The 17,821-nt window shown below is 39.7% G+C and overlaps 1 protein-coding gene across 4 annotated transcripts in view; it reads right to left on the reverse strand.

Annotated features, from left to right (window-relative positions):
- Nucleotides 1–17,821, reverse strand: part of khdrbs2 (KH domain containing, RNA binding, signal transduction associated 2) — a gene marked incomplete at its 5' end in the record, with an annotated part of 78,545 nt that overhangs the window by 26,320 nt on the left and 34,404 nt on the right. For all 4 annotated transcript variants that reach the window (XM_079362548.1, XM_079362549.1, XM_079362550.1 and 1 more), the window contains 2 exons: nt 191–318; nt 15,535–15,681. In XM_079362548.1, the coding sequence (XP_079218674.1) occupies nt 191–318; nt 15,535–15,681 (275 nt within the window). The remainder of the gene's footprint in view (nt 1–190; nt 319–15,534; nt 15,682–17,821) is intronic.

Genomic DNA, 17,821 nt, shown 5'->3' on the forward strand with positions numbered 1-17,821 from the left:
TGTTTTTTTTCATTGAGGATGTAATCATTGATAAAACTTCCATCGGTCTACTTGTTTGAGTGGTAGGTGCCATTTGGTAATGTTGGTATCGTATCAGCATCTTGAAGTGAAGTTTCTTCATGACGCTCTGATAATAGTGCTCCTACAAACAAATACATCCATTTTTTAATGGACAAAAGTTTGAACACACCTGGTAGCTATCGTGGGAGCTGGTCGTACACTCCTCCCCGGAGCGCTCCTCCCTCTGCTCGACTCGTCGGAGCCGTTCAACAGCGAGAGCTCTCTCAGTTGCTCCTGTCTGATCTCATCATTGTAGTCCTGAGGGAACAGAATCCAGCATGTCTTGTGTAAAAAATATATATATATAAAAACGAGGACATTTGTCTTCTGACTGCAACAGATGCTCGCAACAGCAGAAAATGTCATCAAACTAGAATTATCTTGACACACACAGGAAACACATGGCAGAGCCGAGCGCTGAATATGCAATGAAGGATGTCGTCCTTTCGATGTGTTTGGGCAGAAAATGCAAAACGCAGATAAGTAATGTAAGAGAAAACAAAAAATATATATATATATATATCTGAAAGAGCTGTGGATTCATTCACATCAGTGCATTGTATGATGAAACAAAAGGAAAGGGAAACACATTGTTTGTGTGTTAAACAGTTTGTAGGAGCAGTGAGAATTTTTTTGACATATTGCCTTCCAGATGGCTGGAAGACTAATTTAATGTTCGTCATTCAAAATCAGATTTCTGTCTAATTTAGCCCAGGTTTAAGTTAAGATGGTGTGAATTAAACACTTAAAACTCTTCTCTCATGTAGTTGCACAGGAGAGTTACTTGTGTTTGCAAAAAAAAAAAACCAAAAAAAAAACAGCCACATTTTCCCCTCAAAGACAAAAAGATGTCGGAATGAGCTGATGTGTGATACACACAAAAACTGATATGACATATCCCGCTTGCTTCGTCTTACACCCCTCTGTTGTCTCTTTAGCTCTGCAGGTTACGCTGAATGCTCAATGAGATGCACCTGGTCTTAAAATGCTTAAAAAACCCCACAAAGACGACTTGTGGCTTCAGTGTTGTAGTCAAAACCAGACTAAACAAAACCAAGACACGCTGGAGACCGGAGCGCTCCCAGACCAAGACATTTAGGGAACAAGACCAAGAACATTAACATAACAGAAAAATCATCAACTTGCGTGCAGCGGGCGCATCACTCATTTTGACTGTAACACCAGGAAGGTTGCGGCCGTAACCAGGGGATGCATGTAAAATATAAAAAAGTGGAAGTTATTTGTTCTTCTAGAAAGGGGTGTTTTACTTCTAATCACAGGGATGACATGGAAAAAAGCCTTTCAGTGATGGACTTGACTGGTCTTGATTTAAAACACGGAGTCCACCCACTCTGAGACTGAGTCTAAGACAAAAACTGGTCTTCAGACCAGTCTTGACACCAAGACCGATTTCGAGTACTACAACAGTTGACTTCTGGAGTTGTAAATACTGTCTTGTGTTCTTAACATGGACAAATGACTTCTTTGATGCACACATTTTTGTGACTTCACTATAATGGCTCTGTGAGCAATGGATAAACGCTCTCACAAACAGCATGACGTAACGTTCAGAAACCACTTTTGACAAGTTTTTTTAGTGTACTTCCAAAATGTGATCGCCTACTCCACTTTCCCTCAAAAGAATGTCACAGTACAAACCCACTGATTCTTTTTGTTTTCCTCAGTGCATGTAATCAAACCTTCAACAAGGCCTATCATTAGGTTGAGTTAATCAAGTGTGAACACAGAGACTGTGAGATCTATTGTCTCGTCGTGTTAAAAAATGCAGCGTTATAATTCATCATTTTTAGAAATTTTTCTGTTGTTTGTTTCTTTCAGCATGACCGAGCAGGTTTAAAACCCACATGGTCAAAGAATGTTTTTTTAATTCTTTCATTATTTCATTGTTCTTTTGTGTTTGACATCACCGTGCAGACTGATGCATGTGCAGTTTAACCCTTGAGGGCTGTTTTTGATCTCCTCTGCAAAAAGGAAAAAAGTTCCTCAGTGGCTACAATTTATGAAAGTTTAAGAAAGAGTTTTGAAGCCAATGTTTTTATGTGTGTGTCCTCTTTTTGTTCACAAGAGTATACGATCACGCGATACACATTTCAGCCAGTGGGTCTTCAAACCTGTCCAACTGACAAACAGGCAGACTCCAAGAAAGACAGAGAAGAGGAGGAAGAAGACTGAGCCAATATTATGGACATAAATAATTCAGGTGTCAAACGTTCTGGTAAAATGGGATTTGCTGATGTTTTATGTAAAATACTGCACTGAATATGTTTGTTTAAACCTGGAGGAGGCTTTGTAGGTACCACTGGATAGAAATGTAAACTTTGATAAACCTCCCCAGGTCGCCTTTTAACTTTTCACATTCTTTTCTTCTTTTTTTTTTTAAACAATGTATTTTTGGGTTTTTGCTCATCTTTATTGGAGAGACAGGACAGTGGATAGATTTGGAAAACAAGGAGGGAGAGCGACAGAGTGGGGAATGAGATGCAGGATAGGTGCCACAGGTCGGATTTGAACCCGGGCTGCCAGCTACGAGGACTACACCCTCTGTACATGGGGTACACAAACTAAGTACTATGCTACCTGCACCCGTAACTTTTCATATAAATGAAATCAAGTCTTCCATGTGGAGATCTAAGAGAATTTTTAAGGTCTTGCCTTTCATCATAGACCATATAAAATCAATAAACCACTTCATGAGGGACAGCTCGTGCTATAGCTCCCTGCACACAATGTCATTTATCCCAACTACAGTAGTATGTATGGATCATCCAAAATCATGAAACTACAGTATTTTTGCACACAGCAGGAATCAGCAGTTTCCGCACATAGACCACAGACTTTATTCATGTGATGGGTGCAATCTGCATGAATGTAATGCTTCTGCTTCATTGTTGTACGTTCTTCTCTCTTCTTTTGTTGATATTAGGATTGTGTCTGAACTGCATTTAGAGAAAGGCAACATCCTATTTAAAGCGTATGGACTTATTAATAATCCATATGTTCAACCAACAAGTGACATCATCGACTTTATAGAAACTTTATAGAAAGTCGACTTTCGAAATTTGAAAAGTTGGCAGAACAGCTACTAGTCAACAAGACTAGAGCTGCAGTGATGAGTATCAGTCATTTGGTCCAAATATGGCTGAACATTAATGCCCTAAAGGTTTCATGTTTGCACTCTTTGCACATGTAGCACCAGACTTTAGCTCTACGTCTTTCCCTTCTCAACCTCACCTTCACCTCCATGAATAAAAGTTAAGACGATGTCACACTTACAGTTATGGAATATGTGTCATATGATGAACAGATTTAGAAACCCAGATGTCACCTAATAAAAATTAAAATACATTCTTATGGTAGAAGAAGCATGTGACACTCTCCACACTTTTAATGAGTCAATAAGGCCCACAGCGTTGTGTTCGTTCCGAAGGGGACTGGCGGAGTTTTGAAGTGGAAAGCTGGCAGCTTATCCAAAGCACAACAAATATGCCAGAGCTTGTAAAAAGTTGACTGTTGACAGATGCTTTAACATGAAAAACAGAGATAAACCCAATTTGGAGGCTGCTTGGGTCAGACTGTTTGCTCACTGTGATTAATTCTGTCCATGCATGGCCTTGTACACACTCGATGCCCTTCACAGAGCTGAAGTTTGACTCCAAGAGGTCAGAACACGACGCATGGCAGTCCTTCACTGTTGTGGATCTGCCTGCTTCTCTTGTCTGTTACTGGCTGTGTGCACTGACTGTTCACCTTTGTTGTTCTTGTATTTCAATGATTTTATCAGCTTGGCGACTGATTTTTTTTATGATCTGCTTCGATATCCTTTGACATATTTCTGGCCAAAACTAAGATGAAAAATCCATACTGGCCTTTCGGAGAATAAATTAGGGTTCAGTTGCCCTTGATTGCTCGGTCGTGGCGTCAAACTCTGTGCAACTTCTGGAAGGTCGGACCCCACTGTTTCTCTCTCTGGCAAACAGCGATAACACACAAGCTTGCAGTGAAATCAGCCCGTAATTACACACAACTTTTGTTGTTCATCAATACAAAATAAACCTCCGTACTGTGTGTGCCGATAAAGACATTATTTAGACAATTATTTTATACAGCTTGTAAAATGATTGTTTCTGTTGTTGATGTGTTTGGAGAATGTGCGTCAACAGAATGACATATAGTAGAAGTATGGCATTTTCTCTGCACAGCATGGGGTGCTGAGAAAATGCAATTAATTTGACCTTGTTAGAAGACAGAGCACGTTTGAGATGTTGAGTTGAAAAGTGTGAAGATGCAAAGGGCAAAGCATACTGGTAGTTTATATCTACACATACAACCCTGCAAGTCACTCAGTGCAACAACATTTTGAAAATCATGGGAATGAAGCGTTTGGTTTCCGCTGTCATCAGGCTGACGCCACATCGAAATCAATTTGACTTTGGCAGAAGTCGAAGCACATTTGAGTTTCGTGCAGTAGACACGGATTAGAAGAGAGAGGATTTTAAAAAAAGGGGGGGGGTGGAATGTCTGCTGCACAAGGCTGGTACATTATTTGTTCAGCTGCAAACAGCGGTGTAAGTCACTTATCTACACATGAAGCATTGTGGGACACAGACACGTCTCTGTCAGTCTGCAGTAGGAAATCTGATTAAAAGCGACCTTATAGCTTATTCATTACTTATTATGAAATATAACAAAAGAAAGATGTGATATGTAAGTAAATATAGAATTAAACAGCATATCTTGGCTTCACAGCAGATCTGAAGGCTCCTGTGACGATGAGCTTTCTCTTCAGAGTCCCTTCAAAGAAAAACGCCACATTTATTTCTGCTCAAGATAGAACTCCCTCATTATGCAGGCTCCATATACATCTGATGGAAATGACTAAATTGCTTATTCATTTGATTGTAATTTTCAAGTAAATGTGAAAGATAATGGAAATGTGTTCACACCACATACAGGAAGGATGTCTGTGTAGATAATAGATGTGAGCACAGTCTGGAGCAGATTTGTTTCAGTTATAGGAGTGAGACATTTATTTTCGAACATCTTTGTGAAGACGGAGAACATTTAAGTTGTTATGATCAGAGATGGATCAGAAGAGAGAGGAGGATGAGAAAAGGGAGGGAATTTGTGCCGCATCAGGCTGGTACATTTTCACCTCCAACCAGCAGCGTAAGCCACTTCATCTCTTCTTCATCTCTTTGACTTCAGTTTGGGTTTATGGAGCAACCAGAATGGGTATATTAGCAACTGGAGCAGTGTTAGTGTTTGCCTGGTTGGCTGGCAACAAGAAGCATTAGTTCTCCTCACCACCTGGCTCAAATCAGACATGTTTGTGGTGTTATCATAAATGCAGTCCCTCTTTCCTCCTGGGAAGACTTTTATTTGTGACAGTCTGCTTTTTGAATATCAAGCAGGAGACAAACTCAACTCTTGTCCAGCAGTGTGGACTTGTTCTGGACTTCGAAAGCTCTTTCCAGATTTCACGTAATGCTCAGTCGTACTCATGTCTTTGTACATTATCGATGTTTGCAATGGTGAAATATTGGCGTCACTGTCTGTGAATTCACATTGGGTTTGGACGAAAGCACAGCTCACAGGGAGCTCTACACAGACAAACAATCAGACACGCACGCACACACACACAGTGCTGTGCTCCCCCGCTGGGTCAGCTGAAACCGACCCGCCTCTGTAACACTTCTGTTACTACCTCCAGAGAAGCTACAGAGGGGGGACCACTTTGTTCCCCAATTACGCCTCCAACACATTCAGATTGAAGGCGAAGCTTCAGGGCCTTAAATACTGATTTTTTTAAACAGCGGCCTGAAAAAGGCTTAAGAGGTTCAGAAACATAACGGTACTTCTGCCGTGATGAATTCTTCCCCCCTGTTACACTCTGTTTATCTCATATCACTGCATTTTTATTCTGTTGGCTAATGGACCATTTATGAAGGCTTCTTGTATTCTTCAACATTTATCTGGCCCAAGAAAAAAAAAAACAACAACCATGAATTATTTTCTGGGTGATGAATCTCACTGGCTTCAGTCTTTAATTAAAAGAGATGTCTTTGAGACGAATCTCCTCTGAGACCTTGAGACAGTAGAAGCTGTGGATATGTTATTTTCTGAGTAAATATAGTTCTCCAACAAAAACAAAACGTTGCAGAGATAAACAATCAAAGATAACGTATCAAGCCTGCAGCCTCTGAATACATTTTTCACCCTCCTGTTGATATATTAAACGGTTGTACACCTGAACACAGAGGATATCAGTTGAACCTAGGGTCTCTTTTATTCCACACCTTTAATATTTTTTATGACCAGATCTCTATTATTACATATGAAAAGAAAAAAAAAGACGTTTGTCAAAGACTTTCTTTAAAGGACGGAGCTGAGAGTCCAGAGAGAGTAGACAGAGTATTCAGAGACGGAGCAGATTTATGGCACACGGTGATGTGGATGAACCGATTTTCAATTTCCAAGAGCTAACAAGACGTGTGTTGAAATGTATCTCGAGTTAGATCAGCTGACGCCTCATCCATCTAGAGTGCCTCACCACCCGCCGATATCTGGTGAATGGGATGCTTTAGGGGGGAAAGAAATGCTCGCACAAATTGTCACGGCTGCAGTGCTGGATGTGCAGAATTCATGTGTGTGATGCATCATGTTCCCATCACAGCAGGTACACACAGCAACTCAACATAACATGCAATATGCAGGGACATTTAACAAACGTGCACTCATACTGGAGGAATCGCACCCTCACACACATTACATCCCTCCCAAAATGGAGATATATTTCGCCTGTGCAAATGTCCAAATACAGACTGATTTAGCTTTAGATCAAACTTTATAAAGGTAGATTCAGTTGCGATGTTCATTACAGTTTGTAAAAAAACATTGAGAAGGTCACGCGCACTGCAGGACTTAGTGTGAACGTTTACTACTTGAACAAACACTTCAAGCTAACTGAGAATATTACATTTGTTGTAATGGAAAAGCAGATCATTCAGAAAGGTAGCACAAGCTAATTGCTGGTGTTTGGCACCTTCTGTCAAACAGAAAGCAGGCCAACTCGGCATGCACAGCTGAACAACAACAAGGTTAATCTGCATGGCTTTTTGCCAAACTTTGATTATATTTCCTCTTTGCAGCAACATCTGCAATACACATCAGAATTGTGTCCAACTGTTGAATTGTGTCGTCAAACTAACCTGCACACTCTCATTGGCTGAAGGAAAGACATCCATCCCACCGCCCAGAAACGTCCCAAGTCAACCAAAATAACAAAATACAGGCACAGGACGGATCTCTACAGAAACAGTCACCACCTCACATGTATGCAGGCCCAGAAGTGATGATTTTAATTTTCAGGTAAACGCTTCTGACTGAAAACTAAGAAGGAAAGGAGACTTGAAACAAACAACATGCATGGTGATTGTTTTTTTTTTTGAAGATATGGGATAAAAAAGAAAGAAAAACCAAAAGAATATTATGATAACAACATTTTAAAGTTCATGGAAAGCACCAAGCTCCCCACTGTGCACAGCACATGCCGGTGTCCAAACACAATTTTCTCACCCAGATAAAGTCTGAATAACATCATACGACATGCTGCGCTGCATAACAACCTGCTCATCCTCTCACATATCAGGCTGCTTGATCCAGAGGCACTGAAAGCAGCCTCACAGCTGCAGCAGCTGTTAATCTACATTCATGGTTATTTGTTTTATGTGTTGTTCTGCTTGTTGGTACGTTTTTCAGCATGAGCAGCCTCTACCAGCTCACAACAAAAGGGCAGTAGGTTGAAGATGCGGGCTTTGATTCTTATTAACCTTCATTATTTGGACTCATGCTTGTTCATTTCCCTTTATTGTGCTGCTTAATGACTATAGATGATTTGATATCGAATACAACGGAGAATCAGCGTTGCCATTGAGGGACCAGATGAAGCAAAGCACCTAGTGTGATACCAGCACACTCTTGGCATTTGCATAATTGCATATTGTGTGCGATGTGAGAACCACATTTTCTCCTATTGTATGATAAAAATGTGTTATTTCACAAGTTTCGCTTTTCCACAGTCACCTTTACACATATTGTACCTCGCCCATCTATGCTAAAAAATAGCCATGCATTGTTAGAAAAATGTGCAGAATCTGAAATCAGTTCGGAAGAGAATAATGCAGACTGTGAATATAAAGTGCCATCTTTTACAGCGTGAGGCCAGTCTTCTTCATTAGTGTTTATCAGAGGTAGGAAGTAATGAAGTAAACATACTTTGATTACTTAAAGCCCCTGTGAGGATCTTTAAACTGGTTTTGAAACTGAACAAAATTAACTCCTGGTATCACTTTATGACAGTACATAAGCGAACACGACCATCAGGGGCCGGATAGATATTTCTATATTGATATTGTTAAGCCTGTAAATGTTTCTGCAGGGTGTCTGACCACATGATCAACTGCAAACACCCCCGTTTGTTACATTTTCCACAGCAAAGGATCTCTATGTATGATATGTTTGACTGATGAAAGAGAGCGGATCAGTTTTTAGGTTAAAAGACTAACGACACATGTATATGTGTGTCCTGCTCTATTATATGGTCGTGTTTTTTAGAGCAGATCTTGTGCGTTACATGTTTGTGTTTATTCATCGTTTTCATTAATATGTACGACTCTGTTTGCATGCGGATTGTTTTTTTTGTTTTTTTTTATTGTTGTGATTTATTGATTCTACTCTGGAGGCGGCTTAAGGTGTGAAGTTCTTGAGTGCAAGACAAATTTCCCCAAGGGGACAACAAACTTTATCTGGTTGTATCACACACTGCTTCAACCGTTTCACAGTGAGTGATATGTTTGACTGTTAAATGAGATGATACTTCCTACTTCTTACTAAACATACTCACAACTACTGCTTTAATGCGTCAGAGGAGAATTTTATTGACCTCGTCATATCACTGTTTGCTGAATTGCCAACATCCAAACTGATTTTAACATTGCCGAACAACACAGTAAAAATAATGATTCATTGGAGCATGCATCAGTACATGTTACAAGTTATTGTTTCTTAATTGATTTAAAGCTCCTCTTGCTTGCTTTTTGTAGATTTCGGGGCCCCCTGCCATGAAAGCTCTTAATCTTCTCACATTCAAATGTTTTAGTCTTTGTGAAAATGTGAAAAATTGGAAAATGTCAAGAGAGCCGCTTCTAGGGTGCTGCAAATTGTTTTGTTTGACACCTTCCAGAAAAATAACAACATAGAAATAAACATTTTGCCTTTAGAAATCACAGTGGCCTCGGTATTAAATCCACTCCCTTTCAATTCAATTTATTCAAAATGTTCTTAAATTGTTTTATTCAATCAGTTTGAACTTTTAACATCACAACTTGGTTTAGGTCCCTGTCTAAGAGTCATCACAATCCAACCATTAAGCAGGATGATAACAGGAGGAAGACAGAAAGCACACACACTTTACAATCTGTTTCCCCTCAGGCCACATGTACAGCTCGCTCACCTTCAGGACTACAAGAGACACGTCAAGCTTTGTGCCCACATCCCTCATGCTCATGAATGGCACCATTCTTTTAACAATCATTCATGACCTATTTGTTATGCTTTTTATAAAACTGACAAGTTCACTTTTTTAACCCATATTAGAATGTTTTGCATGATTGACTGCTGATAAATCATCATTTGGCTTCGCTCACTCAGTGCTGATTGCACTTCAGATGTTGATATGTGATGTGTGTGTTTGTTTTGTGTTTTTGTGCTGTGCTGACATTCATGTGACCTGCGTGAGCACTGATGCTTTTTTTAAACTGGAGTTCTTAGCGAAGAAATACAGTTATTTGAATTTGAATAGATTCTTCACAGGGCTTCTTTTTACTGTCACACGAGGAGTATATTTGGGATTGTGAGGATCCAATAGACAAAAACACATACTGTAAAGGTCTTAGTCAGACCTAATACCAGGCTTATCGATGTTTGACTTTACATTTGACTAAATGCAGCAACAAAAAAAAGCTGTTCCACGTATAAGGTTCAAGCATCTGTTTGTCCCTGTATGTGCCGAAAAGCTCCCCTCTGCAGTTTGGCAGGACCGTGAGCTCACGCTAAGAACAGGATTGCACGTCCTTCTCCACTCTCTCTCTCTCTCTCTCTCTCTCTCTCTCTCTCTCTCTCTCTCTCTCTCTTTCTCTGTATGTACAGCAGTCCTTTGATGAAATTCCAGTTTGCATTTTTCTCTCTTTTCTAAGCTGACCGTGCAGGCAGCATATCTGTAGTCAGATTTTGCTTCACAGCAGATCTGTGAAGGCTCCTGCAATGATAAGCTTTCGCTCCTGAGTTGTTTTGATGACAACCTGCACCTTTATGTCTGCCCAGAAATAAAAAAAAAATGTACTTGTGTTTACCTATATTGAAAAGGGGAAAAAATGCCTGTCCATTTTATTCAGTTTTTAACAAAAAAAAAAAGATGGAAATGTAAATCATGTTCCTGCTCTACAGATGTAAGTACAGTTGGAAGCAGGTTTTCTTAAATTATAAGGATAAGTATTTTTTTTTTCTTAGACATTATTATGCTGTAATCTGATAACATTTGTTTTTCTCTGGTTGAAGACGGAGAACATTAAAGTTGTTATAATCAGTGATGGATGGGAAAAGAGTACAAGAAAAGGGGGGAAATGAGTGCCACACAAGGCTATAGTACATTATTTTCAGTTGCAACCAGCAGCGTAAATCACTTAACTACATATGAGGCATTGTGGGAGACGGACTCATGTCTCTGTCATCCTGCGTGCTTTATCACTTTGACTTTAGTTTGGTTTTCTGGAGCAAAATGTCAAAGCAGCAGGCTCGATCTGCAGCAGAGTGGGAGTTCTCCTGGCGGGCCGGCAAAGATGAGGAATGGTGTTGCACGCCAGATGACGGATATTTTAGCAACATTGTCATAAATTGAGTTCTTCGTCCTCTGCAGAAAACTCTGAACATTGAAAGACGAATTTGACAAATTTATATTTGTACTACCATTTCAAAAACCTACTGGCCAAAATCCGACCATGATTAAAATTCTGAGGACCTCTGGATTTATTTCAGGCCCACCAGAAGAGCCACCATGGTTCACCGATTAATTCAGGCAAAGTTTCCCCCATCTATGAGCTCTTTGTTTACAGTCTGACTAACCCTAACCCTAACACAAAATACAACAGTCACGAATGAGAGACGACATCCATCACATGGGGTCGCCTAAAATGTTTATATATTGATGAATAAAATATATATTAAACAAAACTGTGCGCGGTAGCTTATTCTTACATTCATATGGTCATTTCTCCATAAATGTACAGTATAAATATATATGTGTGTGTGTGTGTATATATATATATTTTTTTTTTCTTTCTTTTTTTTTTCAATTTGGGGATATTCAAGCTACACAGTTGCAACTAATGCTTGCTTACTTAAAAACTATCTCAGCTGGTGCAACCCTTAAATACAAGTAGAAACATTCAGCTTCCACTCAGACTCTTGTGGCTTATGCTAGTAGCAGCTAATGCAGCCTCAAGATGATGGCTTCAGGCTGAGATATGGAGCGGACTTCCGAGGTCAGGTGAGTTCCCTTCTTCTAACTCCTTCCGCCTCAGGATTTTTTTCACATTTTAAACTTGTAGTCCTCGCCCCCAATTAATGCTGAATGAAGCGAATTCTGCTCGAGGCGACTTCGCGAAGATTCTCCGGAGACACTGAAAGCTTTTACCAACTCATTCACATTTGCATTTTTACTCCCAATATGCTGTAAACACACTTTGATATCTCTAATCAGCTGAGTTTCCTCTTAATTCCAATAGAAGTAACACATTTACATGATTCAGCCTGTTTAAAATACGAGGATTAAGAGTTAAATTAAGCAGTAAAAACAACAAGTTTAAACCCCTGCTGACTATTTTCAACCAAAGTGTACCCACAAGCCATTCCTTCTGACAACACAGTCACCATCCTGAGTTACTAAAACAAGGTAAACAGCAGGATGCACTTGGCACTCCCCACCAGAGGCAGGGAACATCTGTCGCCATGGATACTGACAGATGCCTGTTGTGTTGCATTCTGTGCAGTTTATTTACAAAATCCATAAGATCCCTGAAGCAGGCAGCATGTGCTGGAGAATTAAGGCTATAGTTTCTATTTGTCATGTTTTTATTAACAACATAATGAAGTTGTACAGGTAAAAAAAAGTTATGCATTTACTTTTTCAAAGGCCTGATTCACATAACTACCTGTCCCTTCTGTTAGCCCTGTCTTTGTTTCATCGGTTTAATTCATAAACTGTATTGATTTTATTCTATTTTTAGGTTTTATATACGTTATATAAATGTCTTCGTAACAGCCGTCTTCTCCTGCCCCCCCTCGGGTCTTGAAACCTTTTATTTCAGCAGATATCTTACAAATCGGACCTTTAAAGCACAAGATAAGACTTTTGTTTCACTACATGTGCTTTTATTTTTTTCTTAGCTTTCATGCAAAAAGATCAGGTCTCTGTCCGCTGCCTGCAGCTATTAACTGGTTTAAGGCTTCCCAAAATATGACAATGCATTTTCATCACAGTCCTGATTTAAGCCCTTTTGTCACATTGTAAAATCTGAAATATTGGTTTAGACATATTAAAAAAATGTACAAAAAAGCAGTGGTCTATTTTAAACTGCCTGAGCTTTTGAACATGTTTAAAAAGAAATGTAATCCAGCCCATCCTTTGTGTTCTCTAATTGGGATGGATTCCTCTGCAGCGTAATTTAAAATATACAATACTTCATCATTTCTCAAGGTAGTGCAAATCACTTGAGAGCTGGGACGCTGCCAAAAGTATGTTTAGATTATTGTGTTGAAGTGAAGCCTGATATTTGGTGCAGCTTATATAATGAGCCTGCTCAAAACAATACATTAAAGCCCCCAATGATCTGAGTGCAGCAAGAGAAGCCGGCTGACTTTCTCATTACTGAAACAGGCTGGTGTGAATCGCTCAGAATAGAGAACATCAGGGCAAAAAAACTGGATGCTGAAACAAATAAGCAATCCTGAAGAGGATTCAAAAGGTTGTCTTGATGTACTGTATGCTCATGCAAGTGTTTAATGGGGTAGTGACACAGAACTTGCAGGGGTTTGTTGGGGGTTTGCAAAGCAAAGACAAGACACCCAAGCTGCTTCCTCTGCTTTGCTGGCGGCGTATAAATCTTTCTGAATGAGATGAGTTAATACTGAAGGACTCTTTATAGCAGCCTCTGCCTTCAGTGTGTGAGTAGGGAGGTGCGACCTGCGGTGTAAAAGCATTTTGAGTAGTCCGACGAAAAGCGCTATAAAAGTCCACGGTGAAGATCATTAACATTCTGCAATAAAACAAGACTAAGGTCAAAAATTAAGAGCCACTTCACAAAGAGCTGGCTATTTGATCAACATACTTCAGGTATCAGCTGAATGCTCTTTAGAGCAGTGAGCTAATGTTAGGTGAGCAGTTGGAGAAGTTAAAACCAACTTGAACTCATTTAAAATGAGTCTGTTCCCTCAATGATCAGGAGTCTGACTTTCCTGTAATTTTTTTTTTCAGTCCATAAGATTCATGTGTGGCTTGACAGACTTTAAAAAGTATACTACAGCAAAGGAATAACAGCCTTTTGTTATACTGAGCCAACTTTAAGAGGAATTATTATGCTTGTTTTTAAAACACATAAAGACTGCATGATGAGAAGTCAAATTCTACAAATAATGCAAGTGATGTGGCCTCCTTTCATAAAGACATTCTGATGCATTTGACTATAGGGAGCAGCAGAATAACTCATGGTACAATATGATATGTGACCCACGGTAACAATAAAACAATGATAGCTACTTCAGCAGATAATCATTTTATAACAAAGCATGGCTTTATTGAACCGTACAAAATGTTCTATTAAGGTTGAAGTTCAGGAATAATTTATCTATAAACTGTGATTTGATACCAGATTTATCTCTTATCACAGCTCATCTTTTAACAACTCCATCATCTTCTCCTTTGGCCGTTTAACTTCTATCAACGTTACTCTCAATCATGGCATAAGTGCAACCATGAGGAGTTATGAAGGTGTGACGCCATTTGTCAATTTGCCACTTACTCTCCAGCAGATATGGGGGTTTTTTTTCGGCCCACATGACACAGCACTTGAATGGTTAGGAGAAGCATAAAGTGAGCGTCGCGTGCCGTTGTATTTTGTGTTTTTGTTGCTGTGTTTTTCTCCTCTCAGATACAGAAATGCTCTCCCATTGTTGCAGCTGGAGATTGAGCAACTCAACAATAAAGGGCTGATAATAAAGAGCAGGAGGGAGGAGGCAGTGAGTGTCGTGTGCATGTTGAACACTGAGTTCTGTCGTGATTACACCAGGTGCTTCGTCCTTAATGCCTTATTGTTTACTGCTGCTGTAGTTTTAGCTACAAGTGTTTGCATTCACCAAATAAGATACAGCTTACTATTGGTAGTGTTTTTTTTATCCAACTCTAAGTCCATTCTTCTTTTCACTGGTTTTTATTTATTATGTTACTCCCATTATCCTTGAACCATCTTGGGAAATGGAAATAACCGTGACAAAGTAAAGGCCTTCATGATACCACATTTACATCCTTAACATGTAATCTAAGCTTGCGTGTTGGTACACCGGCCGGACTGGACTGGACTGGACTGGACTGGTTACCAGTCCAACCAGTCCAGTTGCCTTTGGATTAAGCTTCGAATTTACCTCAATGGTCCGAAAATCTCAACAATTCCTCTAAGTTATTGCGTAGGATTTTCCTGAGAGAAAACACATCAGGAATAGATTAATAACCCTGCATGTCTGCTCCTGTGTTTTGGCACACAGTGTTAAGTAATTTGCATTTGGAAGACTGTGAACTGCTTGGCGCTGTTGCAGTATCATCATCCTCCTGGCCCAGGGAGCAGACATGCTTGTAAGAGTATTGGCTCGGCAGAGGAAGAAGCATGAACTCTATAAAGAAGACTCATGCTGCACAACTCCTCTATTAGGCTTGTCACATTTGCAAAGCTTGATTAATATTTACAGCTTAGACTCAGCGAGAGTACACAACATGCACATTAATTATTGCTCGGTTCTCCAGGCTATAAGTTGCTGGAGTCTTGCAAGTAGTTCCATACTGCACTTTAATTGCTGAATACATTAATTTTCTTTGTAAGTAAGGGCATGATGTAGTGTTGGGAAGTGGCTGTAATGCAGTGAAAAACTTCACGCTTATGTCTTATTCTTATTCAAACAGATTTAGGAAACTCTGCAGAACACTGGTTTCCCCCAAACGCAGATAGTGTTTGCTTTGTGTTTATCAGCCTCGTGGAGAAATGAGCAAGTCTGCATTAATGACTGATGTTCATACACAACACAGGAATAAAAATGAGGAGGTAAAAAATAAAGATGAAGTATTTAACTCACTGGAACAAGGAATTTTTTAATCTCCTCCAAGGCATGACTCATGCGGGAATAGGCCTCTCCAGGTGGAGCGAAGACTTCAATTAAAACGTGAAGATCATTACTTAGATGGGCGTATTTGGCCTCCCCGCTTTTCCTTAATTCTTCTTCCTGTGAAAAAAAGAAAGCAAGGGAAGGATTCACGTCCACAAACACACAAAGAAAAACCTTGAAATACTTTGAAGACATTGTTGTCCAGTATAAGATGGTGAACTGTTTCCTTTATCTTCAGTGTGTCTTTATATTGTAAATAAAATAGAATACAAAATACTAAAATAAGTACCAGGTGAAATAATAAGCTATGTACAAGAGCAAATGAGTTAAAGATCGAACATAATATTTACACTTACGAGTATACAATGGTTATAAGTGTGGATATTGTATTTATAGGTTTAAATTTGAACAAAAGGTGTGCGAGTGGTTTATACAGATTGCACAATTAAAGGCGGATTGCACATTATTAAATTAAATAGTCCATTGGGAATGCTTGTGAGTCTGTATGAGTGCACTTGAACACAACATTGAGATGAGGGAAATACCTTAGCCAAAGTAAAATGGTTTTAATGTTTACCTTGTTTTGATGAATGGGATATCATTTGGTCATAAAAGGAAGTACCTTCTCTAATTTTAACCTGATCGTGGTCAAGGTGCACCCTTAGCGTGCATGAAAGTCTGGCCTAAAATCTAAATGAAGAAATGATTGACAAAGACAAAGACAAAGACATCCATTTTTCAGGCCCTGCTGCTGCCTTTAGTCAAAAGAAATTCTGCGGCTTAAAAAATATTTCTCAGAATGAATGACAGCTTTTGATGTCACACACAGAAACACACACATCGGTTTTCTCCTTTCATTTGAAGCATCTCTGTAACGGCCAGTCTAAAACCTGCAGAGAGAATAATGAGTTTGTTCAAAGATAAGGAGACACTTGAGCAATCACTAATCAACGCAAAGACACATGTAAATAAAAAAAGGAAGAAAAAAAAACATTCATGAATGATATGTGACCTTTACCTTACTTTACAATTCAAGAATCATTTCTGCCTGTCTCACAACTGAAAGAATAACAGATCAGACAGAAGAGCGCTGTGAGAGAGTCTGGCTCCAGGGTTACTGTTGGCGAATGTATCTTGGTTAGAAAATTCACTTTTCTTTTGTTTTGAGGAATGCTCTGTGGGCTCAGCTCCAGAACAGCTCAGGGAAATGTTGAAATGGATAGACATCCACCGACTCAGTAAGGGCATACACTTCAAATAGCCAGCCATTGTGATGGACAAGTTAGTAAGTGATTGGAGTTGCCAAAGAAATCAGAAGTCCCTCAGGAACCTCAGGAAAGAATGGAGGGACATAATGGTAGAATGAAAAACATGATAGAGGAAACCTTAGGACGGGAATACGGCAACCAACAAGCAAGACAAATGGAACAAAGAAAGAGAAGCCATTAAGAGCTGTCAATATGTATAGAAAGAGATACATGAGCTACAGTTAGGGAGGCAGCTGAATGATAGCATGCAGGACCGATGTTTTTCAAGCAGGAGGACACTTGGTGGACAGGTGAAGAATGACGAGCTTTTGGATTAAACTAACAGACACATAAAGAAGCTGTGTCCCAATTCAGTGGGGTCACTTGCCTGTGACTCAGGCGGAACTGAAATGAGTCCACGGAGGGTTTTATGTCACCAGCTGCCCTCCGGCTTTATCCTTTTATTTAAAGAACCACCAGAGTCTAGCTACCTTGACAGCTGCTTTAAAAAAGCCAACTTAAATGTCACCTAACTTGACCTATCACTTTCATTCAATTTGCAGTTGTATTCAACATTTGCGTCGCCAGCTTTTTAACTGAGCTGAAACTAGGGAGATGGGATTGGATCGACAAAGCGGTTAAACTTCCTCCTCCTCTCTTGGCAGCACCACAAAAAGTAATGGTTTGAAGGATTATTAGTAGTTTGGCCTTCAATGCTGGTCTAATGTTGTGCTCAAACTGCAACCCAGCCACCCACCACTAGCAGGGGCTGTAGCTCATAATAATGGTCCTGCTCGCCCTGCTCTAAAAACATATAGATAAGACTTGGAAATAAATCACCTACCGTAGGTGCAAGTTGAAACTGTCTTTACTAAAAAGTAATCACTGGGTGTCCTCTGACTTATCCAGGCCCTGAATTTAGACACATCAACTGAGATCATTCCCTGTTTGGGGGACTGTGATCGGAAAAGGGACAAATGTTGCAGGTGTCACTCTGATAGACACAATTT

The sequence above is a fragment of the Symphodus melops genome, assembly GCF_947650265.1.
Source record: "Symphodus melops genome assembly, chromosome: 15".
In the NCBI taxonomy this organism is placed as follows: domain Eukaryota; kingdom Metazoa; phylum Chordata; class Actinopteri; order Labriformes; family Labridae; genus Symphodus; species Symphodus melops.